Source organism: Mastigoproctus giganteus, chromosome 1 (genome assembly GCF_048544385.1).
Source record: "Mastigoproctus giganteus isolate SK-2022 chromosome 1, ASM4854438v1, whole genome shotgun sequence".
Lineage (NCBI taxonomy): Eukaryota > Metazoa > Arthropoda > Arachnida > Uropygi > Thelyphonidae > Mastigoproctus > Mastigoproctus giganteus.
The window spans coordinates 259,158,891-259,180,130 of NC_143575.1; the positions used below are offsets into that span (position 1 = coordinate 259,158,891).

The 21,240-nt window shown below is 37.4% G+C and overlaps 1 protein-coding gene across 4 annotated transcripts in view; it reads left to right on the top strand.

The window, feature by feature from the left end:
* The window catches only part of LOC150091832 (uncharacterized), a 256,523-nt gene that overhangs the window by 120,983 nt on the left and 114,300 nt on the right, over window positions 1-21,240 (top strand). For all 4 annotated transcript variants that reach the window (XM_090377195.1, XM_090377203.1, XM_090377219.1 and 1 more), the window contains 2 exons: window positions 1,470-1,719; window positions 11,222-11,476. In XM_090377195.1, coding sequence (XP_090233321.1) covers window positions 1,470-1,719; window positions 11,222-11,476 — 505 coding nt within the window. The remainder of the gene's footprint in view (window positions 1-1,469; window positions 1,720-11,221; window positions 11,477-21,240) is intronic.

The window sequence follows — 21,240 nt, forward strand, 5'->3', positions numbered from 1 at the left end:
CTTACTTACAAATGCATGTCTCCAGTGTTTCGAAAGTCAAAAGTTGGTAACTGTTATTGACTTAGCAAGTCAGTAACACATGATGTGATGATGACATGATGTATTTTATTTATTTGTATCATCCACCGTGCAGAATTTGAAATTGAGCTTCAGTAGATATAGTTTCGAGTATTTGCATTTACCTTGATGATGTTATTGAGCATTTATACTCATTATATGTGTTTATTAAATTAAAATCTTAAAGTTAAATAGCAGTCTATTACTCGTTGGATTGAAAAGTTAATATTTAATGAGGGATTGTCATATTCATTCTAAAATTCATGCTATTAAAGGTGAAATATATTTACATAACATAATTCAATCGTGTTTACAAGTATTTAATTTCAAGTTAATTTCACCAGTGAGCATACTCTACATCCACAAGATAAAATAGTGTGAGCTCAAAATTAAATTTGTTTTAAATAAAAAAAATAGATTAAAAAATTACACAGGGAAAATAGCTTCACTATTTCTTTTTCTTTGAGAATGCAAATAATAATGTGACATGCTGTTTAAATTCTGTATTTTCAAGAGGAAGTTTTCTCATTTCATTGGTGGCCATTTATTTAGTAACTCAAACGGAATGGAATGGAGCTAACAATTAGTGGTTTGGAGCCGAAGTTTTGATGTCAAATATTTTGTAGTGTTTTCAGTTTCCATATCAAAATCACAGCCTTAAAAAGAGGATGTCATTTGAGGAGTTTCTCTTTGAGAGAAAAAAAAAAAAAAAAAAAAAATTTTTTTTCTTTGAATTTACAATACTGAGTCTGCTGTTTTGTAGAAAGTTGTTTCCTTAGAAAGATTTTTCATGCATTTTTAAATATTTTTGCTTCTTAGAGAATGACACATTGAGCTCATCTACCATGTCTTGATGCAATTATTAATGCAGGTTTACTTTGAGGCACATTTTTAGAAATATCGGACAGCCAGTTATAAAGAAAATGGGAAGCAAATTGAGCTGAAATATTTAAGGGACCCCTATGTGAAAAGCATAAGCATTTCCTTAAAATAGTGCTTCTACTTATTTCTGAATTTTTGGATACTCTGTGCCTTTTTTTATCATAAGGCTAGGGAAAACAGTATATGTATATTAGAGGAGAAATAGTAATTTTGGTGGGGATGGGGAGGAAAAATTAAGGATAAAACCTGGACTAGAAGAGTATAAATAAATATAATGGTTAGAGAAGAATGGAAGACGACTTAAAGGCAAAATGTAAAATAGAATATTATTTTATATTCTATTTTACATTTTATTCTATTTTATATTATATTCTATTTTTAATCTCATATTACTATATCTGTCTTAAACGTATATTCATATACAGAAAGAATTATATGCAAATGGTCACAGTTAATTATTTTAGAATGTGAAATTATATTATTTTAGAATGTTATATAAAATATTTTTTTCTTGTTCTTTTTAAATACAGGCTGTTGAAATTAATAAAAAAAGCACTTTATTAGCTGATCTCATTCAAGCAGCGGGTATTCTGCCTGAAAGTGCTATGGAAACTCCAGTGATGACATCAAATAGTTTGCCAACAGTACCTGCAACAGTAACATCCAGAGATGTAACACCAGTTATTCTGGAACCAGCATCAGAAATGCCAGCGTCGCAAACAGATGTTTCAGATTCAGTTGTTGATCTACAAAACACAGTTATGCTAGAAGAAGTCTCAAGTACGTAGAAAAATTATCTTTAATGATGTATCTGAAAATAAAGAATTTGTATTTAATCAGGAATGATAACACATTTAAATGACAAAAAAAAGGTGCTGTAAACAGATATGCCTTCAGGTAGATATGCAAATAGCAGGTGGCTTGGCAGAAAAGTACTTTTAGTTTTTTTTTTTTTTTTTATTATAGACAAAAGTGCACATCTGCCATTTATAACATTTGTCTGGATGAAAAAACATTTTCATTCAGTTTCCGGACAAAAAAAAAATAGCATTTTCCACTGAGCAACCCTTGCCTGAAACTGATTAACTCAGCCACGGGGAAAAGCAAATTATCATTCCTGAATTTGCACTTTTGCTGCTGCCTGCAAGTGCAAAAAGCCTAGGGCCGAGTCTAGTCTTCTCTAGATGGAGAGGGCAGACACTTTTATAGACTTGCTTTTCCCCATGGCTGAGTTAATCAGTTTCAGGCAAGGTTGCTCAGTGAAAAATGCCAGTTTTTTTTGTCCGGAAACTGAATGAAAATGTTTCTTACAGTTAAATAGTTTTTCATCCAGACAAATGAAAAGCCATTTGTTCAGAATTATTGCAGATGCATAGTTGTCACCTCTTTGGATTTATGACAGAGTATCCATCTTTTATACTAGAGTTGGTACCATAGAGTTTCTCCATCTTTTTGCAAAAACACCATTTTTCTCCATCTTTTTCCTTTTTGGAAAAAAATAGCAAAACTGCATTAAAATTGGAATTTTAAATAAATTCTGTTATTTTTTTCTTAATTTTGTTAAATATGGCCATGATCAATACCTGAGAATAGTTTGCCATAATTGTTCAGTTAGCCAAAAAAATATTTTGCAGATTTTTTTCCGGTGCAATGCATACATTACAACCCAGAATAACTAGTCCTGATTTCACCTAGATATCTGTCCAACCTTCCTTAATTAAATTTATGCAAGCATTCTGGTTTAAAAGATTAAGATTAGGTGGAAAATGGTTCAATAGTTAATAACCTTTTAGCTGAAATTTTTTTTTTTTCTATCCGCTCTACAACTGTTCTTCCTTAATTTAAGTACATGCCTCTATTTTGCCACCATTGAAAGATGTCTGTTACAGGCATCCCTCAGGTTACCTGACTAATGCAAATCATATAAAAATCAATTGCTGAAAATTATTACAGGAGGCAAAAGTCTCATTAAAAAATAAATCCTATTGAAAATAATATAACAGTGTTGTTACATTTATGCTGCCTAACTTATTATGAGTTAATTTATATTACATAGATTTCAGTGTCTCTTGACAATATATGTTCAGCTATGCAGTTTTCTGTTACTTCACTTCAGTGTTCATTTTGGTCTAAGCCTTGAATAAAGGTATAAAAAGGTTTAGTAGTCTCTAAATTTATCTCTTGGAACATTTAACATTGATACTTGTGAGGTTCTTCAACTGTTAAACAGAATTTGAGTAATGCCCCCAAGGTCATCATTCTCTTGTGAAAATTAAAATCCAATCATTTAACTTTAACAATAGATATTTCTTTAGATATGTTCCTCATTAATGTTTTGATTAGCAGTTAGTGATCTCTTAATATGAAAATTCTCAGTATTAATTGTGAATTATTAGTAAAAATAAAATAAGAATATAATTCTCCCATGTTGATATAAGATGCTCCATCAGTCTCTTTTCTGTGTGAGCAATCCACCAAGTCTATTTCTAGTAAATTAGAGTTCCCCATGATAATACATTCATAACTGCGTACCCACTCCATTTGTCTGCATAAATTATCATATGTTCATCACACTTTGCTCTATAGCTTAGTTTCAATTTTGTTTCAATTTTGCCTTCTCATCACATCAGACTTACTCAATAAGACCTTCACAATTCTCATTTATGGAATATGCTCTGCTCAGATGCAAAACGCTTCTGCCGATAAACCAGATATGCTTTATACTGGTCATTAAGCACAAAGAAAACTCATTGGTCCAAAGTTCTTAAAACTTTGTTTTCATCTTCTAATGCATACCATGGGCCTTGCCATGACTTATTTTTCTAGCCTTTTAATAATAAAAAAAAAAAAAAAAAAGGTAATGTTTTTTGAAATAAAATAGGTAGACTAAAACCAAGTTGTGTATTTGCCATGAGCAGCAATTGATGACATTGACAACATATTGTCAGATTTGGGGTATGGGTGTAAAAAGGACATTATTATTCATGTGGGTACTAAGGATATTAAACAAACATGACCTGACAATTTGTTGGATAAATATAAGATCATGCTGAAAAAAATGTCATGTGTTGGAATGTTTATGTGTTTGTAATTCTGCCCAGACACGATGAGCTGTGAAAGCCTTGTGGATTAACTCAAGATTTGAAGGACTCTACAAAGCTTTGTGGGGGGAATTTTTATCAGCATGGTCAGCACTTGTAGATAGAAGGAATATATTTTGTAGACACTGTATTCATTTGAACAAAGGTGTGCATGGGTTTTTGCCACTAACATTGAGAATACCTTAAGGTTTCAGGGAAACTACTAGTTGAGGTGGGAGGAGAAAGAAGGGTAATACAGATATACATTTAACTGAAGATATCAAAGTAGCAGAATTTACAATAAGTTTTGGCAGTTAAAGAATTCTTTGGTCTAACTGTCAATTCCAGCTGCCTATGCTTTAGCATAGCACTGGTATTTGAAAGTTTAAAGGGCTGCTTTTTAAATTCTACAGGTTATGGATGCAGAGGACTTTAATTAGGTGGAGAGGTTTGTCACATTGATTAATTATCTAATTTTGAGACAAAATATCACATTATCAAAATCCTGGATATAACCACCATGTAACATGCACACTGTGGGTGATCACCAAGGTGTGAACCAATGTAAGCAGAGGTCGAGGTATGGTGTTCACACCACATGGAGGAATGCCGTCCCTCTGTGTTACCAGGCAATACTAGGTGGTAGATGACTCTCATCAACCGGTGCAATACCGCCACTTTAGTTATTGGAAGCTTGAAGTGGTGGAACCCATGTTTAGTCTCCAAAGCAAAGTTCCGGTTACCCATTTCCCATCTCTTCCATCATGCAGTATGACTTTTGAGGTTATGATGGACATCATGGCAGGATCCAATCTTCCTTACATTTCAAGGGTACAGCTCTAAAATGGTGTTGGCAAGCCAGCTGCTAGTTAGTACACTGGACCAAACCTGTTGGTAACTCTTTAGGAGGCTTCGGATCAGCTAGTGTATAATCTTGCTACCTCTATTCTGCCAGATACTGACTGGAGGGAGTCTGAGTAGTGTGTATGTGGGGGCATTGTCAAGGCCATGTTATGTCAAGGATCTGGGTATATTCTTACCATGTGTACGCAGCATCCAAAAATTTCATTACTTCATACAGCATGTCCCCCCCCCACTTTTTCTTACTATTGAATAAACCATGAATTGTCAAACTAACAGAGTAAGCTATTCTGCGAAAAGATCTAAACCTCCCAAACACTTCCTAGTTCATTTCACAAATACACGTGGTCTCAATTCTGATCTCAACGATGTCAATTTCCACTTTCAGTCTGCCAAACCCTATGTACTTTTTCTGACAGAATCTCAGTTATTGGTTGATTCAACTACTGCTCATCTCAGTTGCCAAAATTATTTGCTGTATGATTCCTTTCACTTCAAAGGTGATACTTGTGCATATGTCCGTTCCAGTATTCCCTGTCAGAGACTTGACAATTTGGAATCTCCTCTCTTTGATCTTCTCTGGCTTAAAATCTCTCTACCTCATTGTGTCAAATTCATCTGTTGTCTCTACCGTTCTCCTAACTCCACTAATCACTTCGAACTCCTTGACTTCCTCTCTTTGCAACTTGACTTTCTCCAGTCCAACTTTCCTAACAGTGAAGCAAATTTCCTTGGTGATTTTAATGTTCACAACTCCAGCTGACTTCTGTTTTCTAGTCACACCAACCCAGCTGGTCGAGATGCTGAGGCTTTTGCAATTACTAATGACCTTGCACAGATTGTTCATTGTTCACCTGCAAGAATACCGGACAATCCTAACCATACAAACAACACGCTTGATCTTTTTCTCACAAACAACCCTTCTAAGTACATGGTCGAAGTGAGTGGTCCTTTAGGCAACTCAGATCACATCTTGGTGATTGTCTCTTCTTCAATGGAGCCTTTATCTCATGGCTATTCCCAACCTCATGTTGTTTGTCACTACAAGAATGCACAATGGGGTGAACTGCGAGGTTTCTTTTCTTCTTTTTCTTGGTCGGATTACTGTTTCAAAACTTCAGATGTCAGCGTTTGCTCAAATCGTGTCAGCGAAATTATTCTTGTAGAATTGGAATCCTTTATCTCACAATCCACTTTAAAATCTCGACCTTTATCTAAACCTTGGTTTTCCAATAAATGTGCTAAGGCTGTTCAAGAGAAGAATGTTGCATATCGTAATTGACTTGTTTCAAATTCTTCAGTTTCATTTTCTGCCTACACCAAAGCTCACAACAATTGTGAAGCAGTTATTAATCAGTCTAAACTAGATTTTGAACAGGCTAAGAGTAGAAAACTTGCTTCTTGCTCTAATGGTAGCCGAGCATTCTGGTCTCTTGCCAAAGCTATTGGCCGCAACTTTTGCCCATCTCTGCTCCCACCTCTCTCAAAACCAGATGGCTCTTTTGTCACTTTAGCCAAGAATAAAGCTGACCTGCTAGCATCCCATTTTATTTCCAACTCATGTATTAATGATCTTGGTAAAACACCTCCCACCATTCCCAACACGCTCCGTTCAATGCATCATCCTGTGGTCTTCCGTCAAAAGGATGTCAGAAGGATTTTGACGAATCTTGATGCTAAGAAAGCTCCAGGTCCTGATGGTATTTCTCCACATTATCAAAACCTGTGCTCCTGAACTTACTCCTGTTATTTGCCTCCTTTTTTCACTTTCTTATTCCAAAGGTGTTTTTCCTTCTGCTTGGAAATTTGCTCATATCCAGCCAGTTCCTAAAAAGGGTGACAAATCCCTTCCATCCAATTTATCGTCCCATTGCAATTACTTCTACTCTTTTTCTAAAGTAATGGAGAAATCAATTAACCGCAAACTCTTAAACTACCTAGAAACATGCTGTATGATCAAGGATCGCAAGTATGGATTCCATCAGTGTCGATCCACTGATGATATTCTGGCTTATGTTATCCATTTATGGACAGATTCCAACGAAAAGTTTGGTGAAACATAAGTAGTTGCTCTCAACATCTCAAAGGCTTTCGATCGTGTTTGGCAAGAAGGCCTTCTAAACAAGCTTCCATCTTATGGTTTGCAAACTGTTTTATGTAATTGGTTATCCAGTTTTCTCTCTGATCGCTCACTCATTGTGATGGTAAATGGCTTTCTGTCTTCTAACTTCTCCACTAATGCTGATGTCCTGAAGAACTGAACTCCCCCAAGGTTCAGTTCTTTCCCCCACTCCTTTCCTCTTGTATATTAATGAACTTCTTCCATTGACCGGAAATCCTATCTGTAGTTTTGCAATTTTGAGAAACATTGCCCTGCTCAATCAGCTTCAACTTCTCAAATATCTGCTACCAATTCCTTAAATGTTGATCTCCAGGTAATTCTCCACTGGGCAAAGACCACTTAGTTGATTTCAATCCTTCTAAAACTCAGTCCTGTCTTATATCTTTCAAAAAGGATTCTTCAGCTCCTTTGCTTATCTTTGGTGACACTCCAATTTCTAGGTAAGTTTGTATATCTCTTTTGGGGATTGCCCTGGCTTCTAATCTCTCTTGGCACAAGCACATTGGAGCTTGTACAAATTGGAGCAGAATGGTATTAAGGGTAAGTTGCTACAATGGATAAAAGGATGGTTAAGTAGGAGAAGGCAGAGGGTGTTAATCAATGGGTGCTGCTCTTCGTGGACTAATGTTATTAGTAGAGTCCCACAGGGTTTTGGGGTTGGGTCCACTGTTGTTTTGTATATTTATCAATGATATTGATGAAGGTATATCAGGCTTAATGTCGAAGTTTGCAGATGATACAAAGGTTGGCAGGGTTGTTAATGATAGTAATGGCAGTGTGCTACTGCAACAGGATCTAGATAATTTGGGCAGATGAGCTAAGAAGTGTCAACTGAAGTTTAACCTTGACAAATGCAATGTACTGCATATGGATAGAAGTAACCCCACCGAAACGTACCAACTGTGTATTACTACACTTAAGGTGGTAGAAAATGAAAAAGACCTGGGAGTAATTGTGCAGTCAGATATGAAGTTTTCTGAGCAATGCAGACAGGCTGCCAGGGCAGGTCATGGAGTTTTGTCAATGATATATAGGAATTTTGCTAGCAGAGAAAAGGAGGTGATTGTCCCTCTGTATAAGGCAATGGTCAGGCCACGCCTTGAGTACTGCATACAGGTCTGGAGGCCTCATTTTAGGAAGGATGTAGATTTGCTTGAGCGTGTACAGAGAAGGGCAACAAGATTGGTGAGGGGGAATGAAGGGATCCTCTTACCAAGAGAGGCTTAAGTTCTGCAAATTGCAGTGGCTGGAGACTAGGCACCTGTGCAGTGATCTGATTGAGGTGAATAAGGTGAATATTGTTGAGCACGCTGAATTCTGATGGGATCCTTCCACTTGTTCAGATTATGAACCTAAGGGGGCATAAATTCAAATTAAGAAAGGACAGACGTAGAATAGATGTGTGGAAATTTTCCTTTAGCTAGCGGGTGGTTAATTGCTGGAACAGACTTCCATCTGTTGTTGTGGAAGTAGATTGGTTAAATAAATTTAAGGAGGAACTGGACAGGCATTTGGAGGAAAAGGTGTGGTTTTTTTTTTTTTTTTTTTTTTTTGGCTGATGCTGCATAAGCTCATACACTTGCTTTCTTGCATCACATGCCACTACTACTACGTTACAAATATTGCTTCCTCTGCATCTAAAAAACTTGGTTTTCTCTTTCACTCTTGCCATTAATTTTCTTCCAAACAGCTGTTCACTCTGAACAAATCGCAAATCCGCCCTAGTATGGAATATTGTTCCCACATCTGGAGCAGTGCCCCCAAAACCTCTCTCAGACTTTTAGATTCCATTCAGAGAAAGCATTTAGGTTAATTAATGACTCATCTCTAACAGAGTCTCTCCACTCGCTGTCTCATAGATGTACTGTTTCTGCTGAATACCTCTTCTACAGATTCTTCCATGGGCACTGTTCTTCTGAATTGGCTTCTATAATTCTCGCTCTCTCTTTCAAAACAGTCCGAACACGTGCAGCCACCAGCCAACGTCCATTTACGGTCCTACTTCAAACTCAGAAAACCAATTTTTCATCTTCCTCATTTATTCATTCAACTGCCGTTTTCTGGAACAACTTTCCTTCATATATATTTTCTGAAAATTACAGTCCACAGAAGTTGAAGTCTAATGTCAACAAATATCTTCTCAAGCTCCAACCCAAGCACAGTACTAAGTAATATAGGTACTTAGTACTGTGCTTTTGCATTTAGTTTTGCATTTTAGTACCACAGTACTAAAATGCAAAAACTTTGGGGGGTGCATTGTGGCCACAGAAGCCAATGCACCAATAACTAACAAAAAAAAAAAAAAAAACTCTCTCGTGTTTTGGGTTTTCATATAAAAAAAAAAAAAAAAAAAAGATATAGAATTTTAAAGACTTTTTGGTTTTAATTAGTAGTAAAAGCCTATACAGCCATATAATAGTGCCACCACTGGAAAAAGGCATGGTGACTTACTCCAGTATTTTTCACCGGAACTCTTTATGAACAAGCTCAAGAATTTCGTAATGCTAGGAAAGGTCAATGGAACAAGGAGAAGAGGTCGGCAAAGAACATGCTGGCTCGACACCATCAAGAGCAGCACTGGTATGAGCATGAAGGACTTGTAAGAAGCTGTTGAAGACCGGACAGCATGGAGGCAGCTCACCCATAAAATCTCGTGTTTTGGGTTTTCATATAAAAAAAAAAAAAAAAAAAAAAGATATAGAATTTTAAAGACTTTTTAGTTTTAATTAGTAGTAAAAGCCTATACAGCCATATAATAGTGCCACCACTGGAAAAAGGCATGGTGACTTACTCCAGTATTTTTCACCGGAACTCTTTATGAACAAGCTCAAGAATTTCGTAATGCTAGGAAAGGTCAATGGAACAAGGAGAAGAGGTCGGCAAAGAACATGCTGGCTCGACACCATCAAGAGCAGCACTGGTATGAGCATGAAGGACTTGTAAGAAGCTGTTGAAGACCGGACAGCATGGAGGCAGCTCACCCATAAAATCTCCAAAAGTCAGCTGCTACTGAACAGGTGAAAACAACAACAAATTAGAGGCTGAAGTCCCCCCCCCCCCAAAGTCGCATATTTGTTCTTGTTTCATTTATGGGCTGAAGATGATAGTACAGTAACTTGAAATTTACAAAAACCATACAAGAAAAGTAATGTGTAGAGCTAAAATCATAAACCATATAATGGGATCTCCTCATTATACCAAAAATGCATGACAGCTGGGTTTGGGTGTATTTGATGAGCTGTATTTATGAGTGAATGAAGCATACAAATACACAAGTATGTTTTTGCTTAAGAAAAAAAAAAATTACTGTAGCATTGCAGTTTTAGCACACAGCTTTGTAGCTGTGTATAGAGAATGCTAATTACTTTATGATTTAAATAGAAAAAAAAAATAAGAAAAATACCACTTTTATAGCTGAAAATTGTTACCCCAGCTCTCATCTACAAAGTCAAATTGCATTGTGACTAGCCTAGTGAACCATCTTTGCACCTTATACAGCTGCAATAAAATTACCACTGAAAATGCAAAATGAATTTTGAAAGAATCAAAGTTTTCTCATCAAAAATTAATTAAACTATTTTCTAAACTAAAATAATTTTAAGTAGATACTCTTGATAATTTGCACTTTTATCACATATGCTTTGATAGTATATTTCACTAAAAGTATACTTGAAATAGTGTGCTATATTTAACTTCATATACATATAGTGTGTGTTAAATCCAGTATTTAACTGTGGAAAATATTTCATTCTTACCCATTTTACTTTCAAAAGGGGATAATTTATGAAGTTGCAGAAAAGTTCATAAGATCAAAATATGAGTTTGTGAACTGGAAGCTCATTGTATTACAAATACCCCAATACTGACATCCACCAGTATAAATTGCAGTCATATTACCATCAGAAGTTCTCAAATGGTACTTGTGCAGTGTTCAAAAATATGTAACCAGATACCTGGCAGCTGCCAATTTCAGTAATTTTAACTATTCTTCCTGTAACTGTTTTCAGCAATTCTTGATTTTAAATTACTAATCTGTTTGATTTTCAGATGTGTTTTTCTCATCATTGGAAGAAGTAATGGAAAAAAAAGTCATTTGAACTTATTTTTGCATAGCATATAAAACCACATACTGTATATTAGATGCACTTTCAAATTAATTTATTATATAATGTACTAGTAGAAAAAGATGGACAATATTACATTTTTATGTTATGTTTAGCTTCTTCACAAGTTCTAGAACTAAATGAATGGATTGGTCATGCTGCTCAGGATGACTCAGAAAATCCCTCAGGTTCACTGATTGAGACTGTTGAAACAAAAGAACCAGAGTTAACAACAGATACCAAAGAAGATCCACAACCATTACCACCACAACAGCAAGAAATTATAGGATTAGATCCAAATACCACATTAAGTATTCAAGAAATAAGTGTTCCTATTGAAGAGCTTCAAGAAGGCCAAATACTTGAAATACGTAAGTATTTATTAAAGACATCATTTACCCACAGAATTTTCCTTGTGTGTGTTTTATAAGTTAAAAAAAATCTATATCTGTCAAAAATAGCTTCACACATTTGGTGTCATATTACTTTCTATACATAAAAGAAATATTGTCTTGAGAAAAATTTAGTACAAACCCAAAGTTACAGTTACTTTGCAATATGATTTCCATTAATGCAACATATCCCAGCAATAATCAACTTCTTTCCAGGTGCTTTGTAATTAATATAGATGATGTAACTGTATCAATCATTGCAGTAATCCTTCTCTTCAAGTTGTTCACATTAGTTGTGGTGGGGGAAGGGATGTTTATGTGTCTGGTCTCTTAACATAAACACACTATTGGTAGGCTGACCACTGGTGTTACACCAGTGGTTGGACTACCAATGAGGCCTGGTGAACAAGTGGCCACAGAATTTGACCCACACCCTATCAACCTGGAAAGTGGAGATCCAGGCAGCCTTGAGCATACTTATGGAGGTTGGGTGGAGGATGTACCATCTTGTTGAAAGAACACATAGTTGTCAGAATCATCCTGAGAAATTTGCAGGATTAGGTAATTTTCTGGCTTGTCTTGGTACGATACATACATAGGACTGGTGATTGTTCTTTCTGTGAAGAAGAATGGACTATAACCTTTCTGCAACTTGCAGCATAAAACATTAATTTGGGGATTCTTTTCTAAAACTATTTTGGGTTTTGGAACACACATTGGGTGTGTCTTGTCCTTAATTTAACCCTGCAAAAAGATATCTGGTGGTGGGTGATCCATTGGACTCACATGTTGGCCTTTGACATAACCCTGCACAATGTCCAGTGGTGTGGGTCTGGTGAGTGAGCTGGCTGCAGAATTGAGCCTACACCCCTACATTTTACCCGGAAATTGTAGATCCAAAAAGTCTCAGAGATTTTTATGGAAATGATAGTGGCGGGGGGGGGGGGTGCACCATCTTGTTGGAAGAGCATGCTGTTGCCAGGATCATCATCTTGAGGAATTTGCAGAATCAGGTAATTCTCCAACATGTTTCAGTACACTAGACTAGTGATTATTCTTTTTGTGAAGAATGGGCCATTTATCTTTTCTAACTTTTAGTGCAAAAACACTAATTTTGAGACTATCTCAGGCATATTCAAAACTGTGTCAGGATTTTCAATTCCCCACACACTCACTTTGTGGGTGTTTGCCTTGCCAGTGATGCAGAATGTCCAGTCGCACTAAACGCAAAAAGTTTAAGCAGTTTATCTTCTGGTGTCTTAGTAAGCATATCCACACAATGTCTGCTCTTGTCATCGGCTGTAATGGCTTGTGCCAGCTGCAGCTTTTATGGATTTTGAATTCATCTGCTTCCACAACACTCTCCACTGTATTTTTTATGGTACCTCAACAATTTCCTTGTTTATGGTAGGCCTGCTAGTATCTTACTATAATATGCAGAATATCTGGTAGCTACAAAAGCATTTTTCACTTGTATATTGAATCTGCTCTGTGGAGTTATCAAAACTTGTACAAAATTTTCACTTAACTTGCGCCGACCGGGCTAGCCGAGTGGGTAAAGTACCTGCCCGGCAACCCACAGGTCGCGGGTTCGATTCCCGCCTCGGGCTTGGATCAAAGTACTGCAAAAACCTTGGGAGGTGCAATATGGCCACAGAAGCCGATGCGCCAACAACTACCAAATCAAAAAAAAAAAAAAAAAAACTTAACTTGCATTGTAGACTTTTTCTAAAAATGTAAGTTTTTTTGTCAAAAACATGTCCTAAGAAACGGACACTATTTTAACTGGGATTATCTGTCCTTTCAGCCTGAGTTCTGGATCCGGGTGCAGATTCCTTTTTCTAACATGTTTCAGTACACTGTTACTGAAAAAATATTTCAGTAACAAAAGACCACATATACATTTCTGCAGAAATGTATATGTGGTCTTTTGTTACTGAAATTTTATATCCATATCTTTCTGTCCATTTTATGACTTTGTTTATAGCTACTTGTAATTGTCGTTCTGTTGTCTTCATATGCTGTACTTTCAATCTTTTATTGATGCACTGTACAATAAAGTATTTTAAAAAAAAATCAAAATATTCATGTTGTTAAATATACATAAACACGCCTTTTTTCACAAAAACAAATTTTTAAACCACACTCTACCATCAACAGCAGAGTAGATGGGAACAAACACCCAAAGGGGAAAGTCATCTTTTATTGATGCGCTGTACAATAAAGTATTTAAAAAAATATATATATATTCATGTTGTTAAATATATATAAACACACCTTTTTTCACAAAAACAAATTTTTAACCACACTGTACCAGCAACAGCAGAGTAGATGGGAACAGACACCCAAAGGGGGAAGTCACTAGGGAACTCTGATATGCACATCCGCAAATTTTTAACAGAATCTTGGCTAGTTTCTGTTTTCAGTATGCACCTTCTGTAGTGCATTTTCAAATTCTTGATAATGCCTTGATCCATTGGCTGCAGTTTAGACAAGGCATTCGAAAGGAAGAAAACAAGCTTCACACTTGTACGTTTCGAAATTATTGAGTGAAGGTGGGCAGGGCAGTTGTCGACAATCAAAGAGATTTTTTTGTTTTCTTTCATCTTTCTATCGAATTTTAAAATCCACTCTTCAAAAATTTCACTTGTCATCCGAGATTTTTTGTTGTAGTTGTAGTCCGACTCTAACGACTTTACTCCTTTGAAACATCGAGCATTGTGCTCTTTCTGCACTAGAATTTGTTGCCGTTTCTGTTTACCCTAAACAGCACTGCAGGTAGCTACTTTAGCAATCAGTAACAAATTAGCTTGAAACTCCAACTTTATACTTTTTTTTTTTTACTGCTTCTAGCACATGCTGACTGTGATGAACATATTTATAAACTTTTAAAGTTGTGAAGCTACTTTTGACATTCCCTGTATAAAATGAGAACTGCATTGGAATAACTTTCCTAACTGTAAAATCAAATATACTTTTACAGCAAAATTGCTGGATTTTAATAATTAGTGGAATCATCAGGAGAAGCTAAAAAAAACCTTTTATTTATGGTAGGGTCCTGATTATCCAAGGTGGATGGGAAATAAATATGCCTAGATAATCATATTAGGACTAGTGCATTTTGGGTCAGTTAAGCGGCTGCCCCAATTATCTGAAGTTTCACGTAAAAAAAAAAAAGTTAAAAATACAATGGACCCCCGCTTTGCAATTGGTTCACTGTACAATCAAATCACGTTACGATGGAGTCACCATAGTAAAGTACCGTTCACTATACGACGTGTAGTAAGTGCTGGTCGGTCATTATGATCACGTTTGTAAATTGAATTTTAATTTTATTAAACAGCGATTCTAATTAGCGAAAATAGGAGGAATATTATCCACAGGCTATAAAAGTAAAGATGTATTAAGCACAAATTTACCCTTTATTACCTTACCGATTAAAAAATTAAATGATACGTGAAAATCAGAAGAACATACGTGATAATTGGAATAATTAATATGTACTGTAATATGTATATACTAACTAGTTGACATTTGTGGGTGGGGGTTAAAATTTAAAACAGTAAAAAGATAAGCAATCAATAACAAAGAACACGGCACAAACAAATTACAAGTTACGAAGCTTTAAAAATAGGAATGAAGAGAAGATTCAGAAAATTAATTTTTTTTATATGATTGAAGATTCCGTGGAAGTGTAAACACATTTCACCATAATAATCCACAGAATTCCAGCTGTCGGTATTATCGCAAATTCAATAAGATCGAGTTTACTATCCATTTATGATAGAGTGCACTAACAGAAAAGCCCAATAAACAGGTGACTGCTAATTTTTTTATGGTTGTGACTTCCAGAAATACGACTGAACCACGTGGTAGGGTAATCTCCAGTGCTGCAGTCTCCTGCCCCAATTAAATGGCATGTTGTCCCAGTTAAGCGAAGTAAACCCTGGCTATTTTCTTGATTGGATTCTGTTTTTTAAGATTTGCCCCAAATAAATGGCTGCCCCGATTAACCGGTGGCCCAAATAACCGGAATCCACTGTATTTATAAAAATATACAAGGGGGTATCAAAACATTCGTAACCTGACCTAGATAAAACATCAGTAGAAAGATGCCATTTTTAATATAAGTTGTCTACATATTCAGTAGCTAACATGCGAAATTTCATTCCCGTAGGTGGTCGTACACCAGAGGTGGAGCCTGAAATCTGAGGAAGAATGCTATGGTTGACAAAGTGGCATATCCAGCATTGATCAAGTTCGTGCATTTGCAGGGCAAGGAAGCTCAGGAAAGTGACGAAGAAATGAAAGCTGTGTACGGGCTGGAGTTCCAGTGAGGTCGTACAAGTGCCTTTGACGAGCCAAGAGAAGGAAGGCCATCAACATCCACAGACAGTGAGACGGTTGCATAGATTGAGCAGCTGGTGCTGAGTGACAGACGTGTGACAATTCATTTCATTGCAGCATTTTACATGACCATCTGCACGTGTCTAAGGTCTGTGCATGATGGGTTCCAAGATTGCTGATGCCTTTGCAGAAACAGTGCGGTGTTCTCGACAACTGTTGGATTTGTGTAATGCAGATGTTGAGAACTTTTTTGATCGGTTGGTGACAAATGACGAATGCTGGGTGTACGGATATGATCCGGAGACTAAACATGTCAAAGCAGTGGAAGCACACTTCTTCCCCACCTCCCAAAAAGGCAAAGGCCGCTCCATCTGCGAAGAAGGTGATGTTGATGATGACAGAAAAGGGGTAATCTTGACAGATTACCTACCTTGTGGTTCCATACTTCTGTCAGACTGTACCGGCTCACATGGCTGTTGCCACCACCAACTTTGTTGTCCAGTGCAGCTTTGAACTATTACAGCACCCACCCTATTCTCCCGACCTAGCACCATCAGACTTCTTGTTTTGAGAAATGAAGAAACCATTGCGTGGATGGCACTTTGATTCATCTCAGGAAGTCATCAATGAAGTGGAATTGCGGTTTTGGGCAAAAAGTGTGGCCTTTTTGCCCAAAACGACAATTCTATGTATTCTTCTTTTGACTATTCTCCAGAACCACAATTCTATGTATTCTCCTTTTGTCTATTCTCCAAAACCACAATTCTATGTATTCTCCTTTTCTCCACGAATACATAGACTTTTGTCTATGTATTCATGGAGAATACATAGACTTTTATCTATGTATTCTCCATGTATAGTAAATGTTATACTCCATGTATAGTAAATGTTACTATACGTGAAGAATACATAGACAAGGATTAAAGTTCCTGTGGAGTTTCACCTTTCTAGGGCTATTACATGTACAGTAAAGTGTGAGTTTACTGCACTCACACTTTACTGTATATGTGTGAGTGCAGTAAACTTTACTGCACTCACACATGTACAGTAAAGTTTAAAAGTCAAGGCATTAAACTTTTAGAGTCAAGTTTAATGCCTTGACTTCTATGATCAAGGCATTAAACAACTGATCCATAGATGGGAGAAATGTTACTATACATGGAGAATACATAGACAAAGATTAAAGTTCCTGTGGAGTTTCACCTTTCTAGGGCTATTACTGCTAGGTAAGGGTATGAACTTTTTGATACCTCCCTCGTACTATGGCATGAGAAGATTTGACAAAATTCAAATATGTACATATTTTTTGGAAAAGGGAAGCAGTGAAGGTTATGTTTTTAGTGTGGTTGTCCTTGCATATAGCACCATGTAAATCTTGAAGGAACATCGTGTTAACAAGAGTAATGCCTCCTTGTTGTATGTAACCAAGTAGAAACGACTAGTTAAAGTTGACATTTTAGCACCTTTTTTAATATTTACTGGTAACTTAAAATTTTTCTTCAATAGAAAAAACAATCCTTTTCCATTTTGGCATGTGGATGCACATGGATGCAGATTTAAAAAAAAAATCAGAACATTAAATTAACATTGTCCTTCCCCCCCCCTTTTTTTTTAATTTACATTTGTTTGCTACAGGTATAAAATGCTGCTTTTAGAGTGCACTCACACATGTACAGTAAACATAACAAATATTGTGAAAAGCTCAGCATAAAAAATCTCTGTTGTATTGACTCTGGATGATACCAATCAGGAACTGAAAAGAATGCAGTATCTAACATTTGTTCTAACTGAGTGTGCGAAGAAGATGTTTATGTTTTGATTTTTGTTATATTATGCTTAGTCTCTCCATATCAATAATTGATTCCATATGACATTTTTCAGCCACATAAAGATAACCATCATATTTTATCAAATTTTGCTTAAGAAACCATTGCATTTGTATTAGCCTTGAAGATATTTGATTCACAGTACTGTAGTAAGTGGAGATGGGGAAATCCCTGGTGCTGTTAGACCCAAAGCACAGTACTATAGTGCACAATTATTGCAATTTGAATGCTTCTATATTGATGAACTGTGGTTACTTGTTTGACAGAAAATATTGTGTGCACTTTTAATGCTATTATATTAGCATATTCACTTTATCCCATGAGCCTTTAAGACTAGAAATTTGTTGGGATGAGTTTAGGTAGAACTGGATAAAGGTGGTCGAGGCAGAATCATTTCTGCATGTGGTCCTGTGGTTGTGGGCCTGCAGGTCACACCTATCCAGGGCACTGGTGGGGTAGCCAAACCTCACCAAATGTCTTAACCCTAGTAATCTCAGTGCACCTCTTTTCGGCAGAAGTAGAGTGGGTCCAGGCGCAGGTGAGTAGGGCTCGTGCCGTTCTGAGAAGATGGCTGCATGCGTGTGCTGGCCAGTAATTAGTGAACTGGCCAGCACACATCGGCTTGCGATAGGCTGGTGTCTTCAGACCCATGCCCTCGCGCCAGACAAGGGTATTCCTTGGGGTCGGTTGCTCGATCCCCAAGGAATGACCACAAACACATCATCCATGTAAAGGCACAAAAAGGCAATGGGATCTGGCAAACCCACAAATGTGCAACTCTCCAGCTCCTCCATTGTGATTTTTGCCATAACTGAACTAACTGGGGAACTCATGGCTGTACTGTGTATCTGTCGGTAAATGGAGTCACCAAACATGATGGCCCCACCAGTCAAGCACAAACTAATGGCAGTGCAAATGTCCTTGGAAGTTAGAGAAGATCTGTTGCTCACGTTTTGGTCCCGTCTAGAAACTCCTTGGCACACATGATGGCCAGTTCGACTGGGATTGAAGTGAAAAGAGACACCACGTCAATTGAGACCATGACTTGATTGTCCAAGATGAATAGGGTATGAATCCGGAACAGGAATTCCCCACTGTTAGAAATGGTGTTGGCAGTCTTGCCTACTAGTGGCAAGAGAAAACTTGAAACGAACTTAAATAATTGATAGGTCATGGAACCACAACAGGAGACGATGGGTCTTAAGGGCACTCCTTCCTTGTAGACCTTTGGTAGACCGTAGAACTGCGGAATCTGGCAGCTGGAGGCATGTAGATGCCAATGCATGGATTCAGTGACTTTCCCCGATGCAAACCAACTGTTGATGAAGTTGTTTGCCTTGGACTCCCATTGCTCCAGAATCTTGACAGGAGAGACAAGCATGGGTTGGTAGACTGAGGTGTCTCGTAGGAGTAATAGGGCTTTTGCTTCATAGTCGGAGCAGCTAAAAACAACCGTTCGGCACCCCTTGTCCGCCAGAAGGACGACAATGGAATCATCTTGTTTCAATGTGTTGAGGGCAGAGATTTAGCGTCGACAGAGATTAGAGATGACAGGGTGAGCATGATGTGAGATCGCCGTGCTTTTCAGACAAATCACATTTCGTTATATTAGCATTGGGAGAGGATACACAGAATAAAAGGTTAACGGTGGCGCTGCAAGCAGAGGCAAAAGTGATACTTGCACTGCTTCTATAGAATGAGCAGCAGCATGGAAGGCAAGACAAAGGAGATTTCCAAGACTGTTGGGAGTCATAGTGAAACAAATAAATACATGGGCTGTATTAAGGTAACTAAGAGTAGAAACAGGTGCATGTATACTTGGATATACACCAATGCTAGGAGTATAGTTAATAAATTTGATGAGCTTGAAGTGCTAGCCAAGAGATCAAAGGCGGATATTGTTGAGATATCAGAGACGTGGTGTCACACGTCTCTGATATCTGTCACTGTTGTTTTGTATAAATATACAAAACAACAGTGGACCTAACACCGAACCCTTAGTGGAGTCCCACAGGGTTTGGTGTTAGGTCCACTGTTGTTTTGTATATTTATCAATGATATTGATGAAGGTATATCAGGCTTAATGTCGAAGTTTGCAAATGATACAAAGGTTGGCAGGGTTGTTAATGAGTAATGGCAGTGTGCTACTGAAACAGGATCTAGATAATTTGGGCAGATGGGCTAAGAAGTGGCAACAGAAGTTTAACCTTGACAAATGCAAAGTACTACATATGGGTAGAAGTAACCCCAGAAAAATGTACCAACTGTGTGGTACTACACTTAAGGTGGTAGAAAATGAAAAAGACCTGGGAGTAATTGTGCAGGTAGATATGAAGTTTTCTGAGCAATGCAGACAGGCTGCCAGGGCAGGTCATGGGGTTTTGTCAATGATATATAGGAATTTTGCTAGCAGGGAAAAGGAGGTGATTATCCCTCTGTATAAGGCAATGGTCAGGCCACGGCTTGAGTACTGCGTACAGGTCTGGAGGCCTCATTTTAGGAAGGATGTAGATTTACTTGAGCGTGTACAGAGAAGGGCAACAAGATTGGTGAGGGGAATGAAGGGATCTTAAGAAGAGAGGCTTAAGGGGAATGAAGGGATCTTAATGAAGAGAGGCTTAAGTTCTGCAAATTGCAGTGGCTGGAGACTAGGCACCTGCGCGGTGATCTGATTGAGGTATATAAGGCCTTGAATGGGTTGAGCAAGCTGAATTCTGATCGGATCCTTCCACTTGTTCAGATTACGAACCTAAGGGGACATAAATTCAAATTAAGAAAGGACAGATGTAGAATAGATGTGCGGAAATTTTCCTTTAGCCAGCGGGTGGTTAATTGCCGGAACAAACTTCCATCTGTCGTTGTGGAAGTTGATAGGTTGAATAAATTTAAGGAGGAACTGGACAGGCATTTGGAGGGAATGGTGTGGTTTTTTTTTTTTTTTTTTTTGGCTGATGCTGCATAAGCTCATACATTTGCTTTCTTGCATCACATGCCACTACTACTACTACACAGATATAAGCAGTGCAGAATTGGAATTTGGGGAGTACAATGTGTACAGAAAGGATAGATAGGATGGGAAGGGAGGAGGGGTTATGCTGTTAGTTAAGAAACACATAAAATCTAAGGAGTGCATCCAATTCATGTTGGTGAACAATGCAGTGTTGAGTCTTTGGTGTGATATAAGCACTGGGAAAGGAAAAATGACAGTAGGCGTGTGTTTTAGGCCTAATGAATCTGATGAGTATAATGAGCAATTGTGCAGAGAAATAGTGGGCCAGTAAATCAGAATGTCTGATAATGGGAGATTTTAACTTTCCAGATATCGACTGGAATTTGTGGGTTGGTCACTCACACACTAGCAAGACTTTTTTGGATTTATTGGATGACTTTTTTCTACAGCAGCATATTCGAGAGGCAACCAGAGGGAGTAATACTCTTGATCTGATTATTAACATGCTAATGCTAACAGTGATTATTCATGCATTAAGAATTTGCAGATAAAGGAATGACTAGGTGACAGTGATCACAATGCACTCATATGGGAATTACTTAAAGATGTAACTACCATCA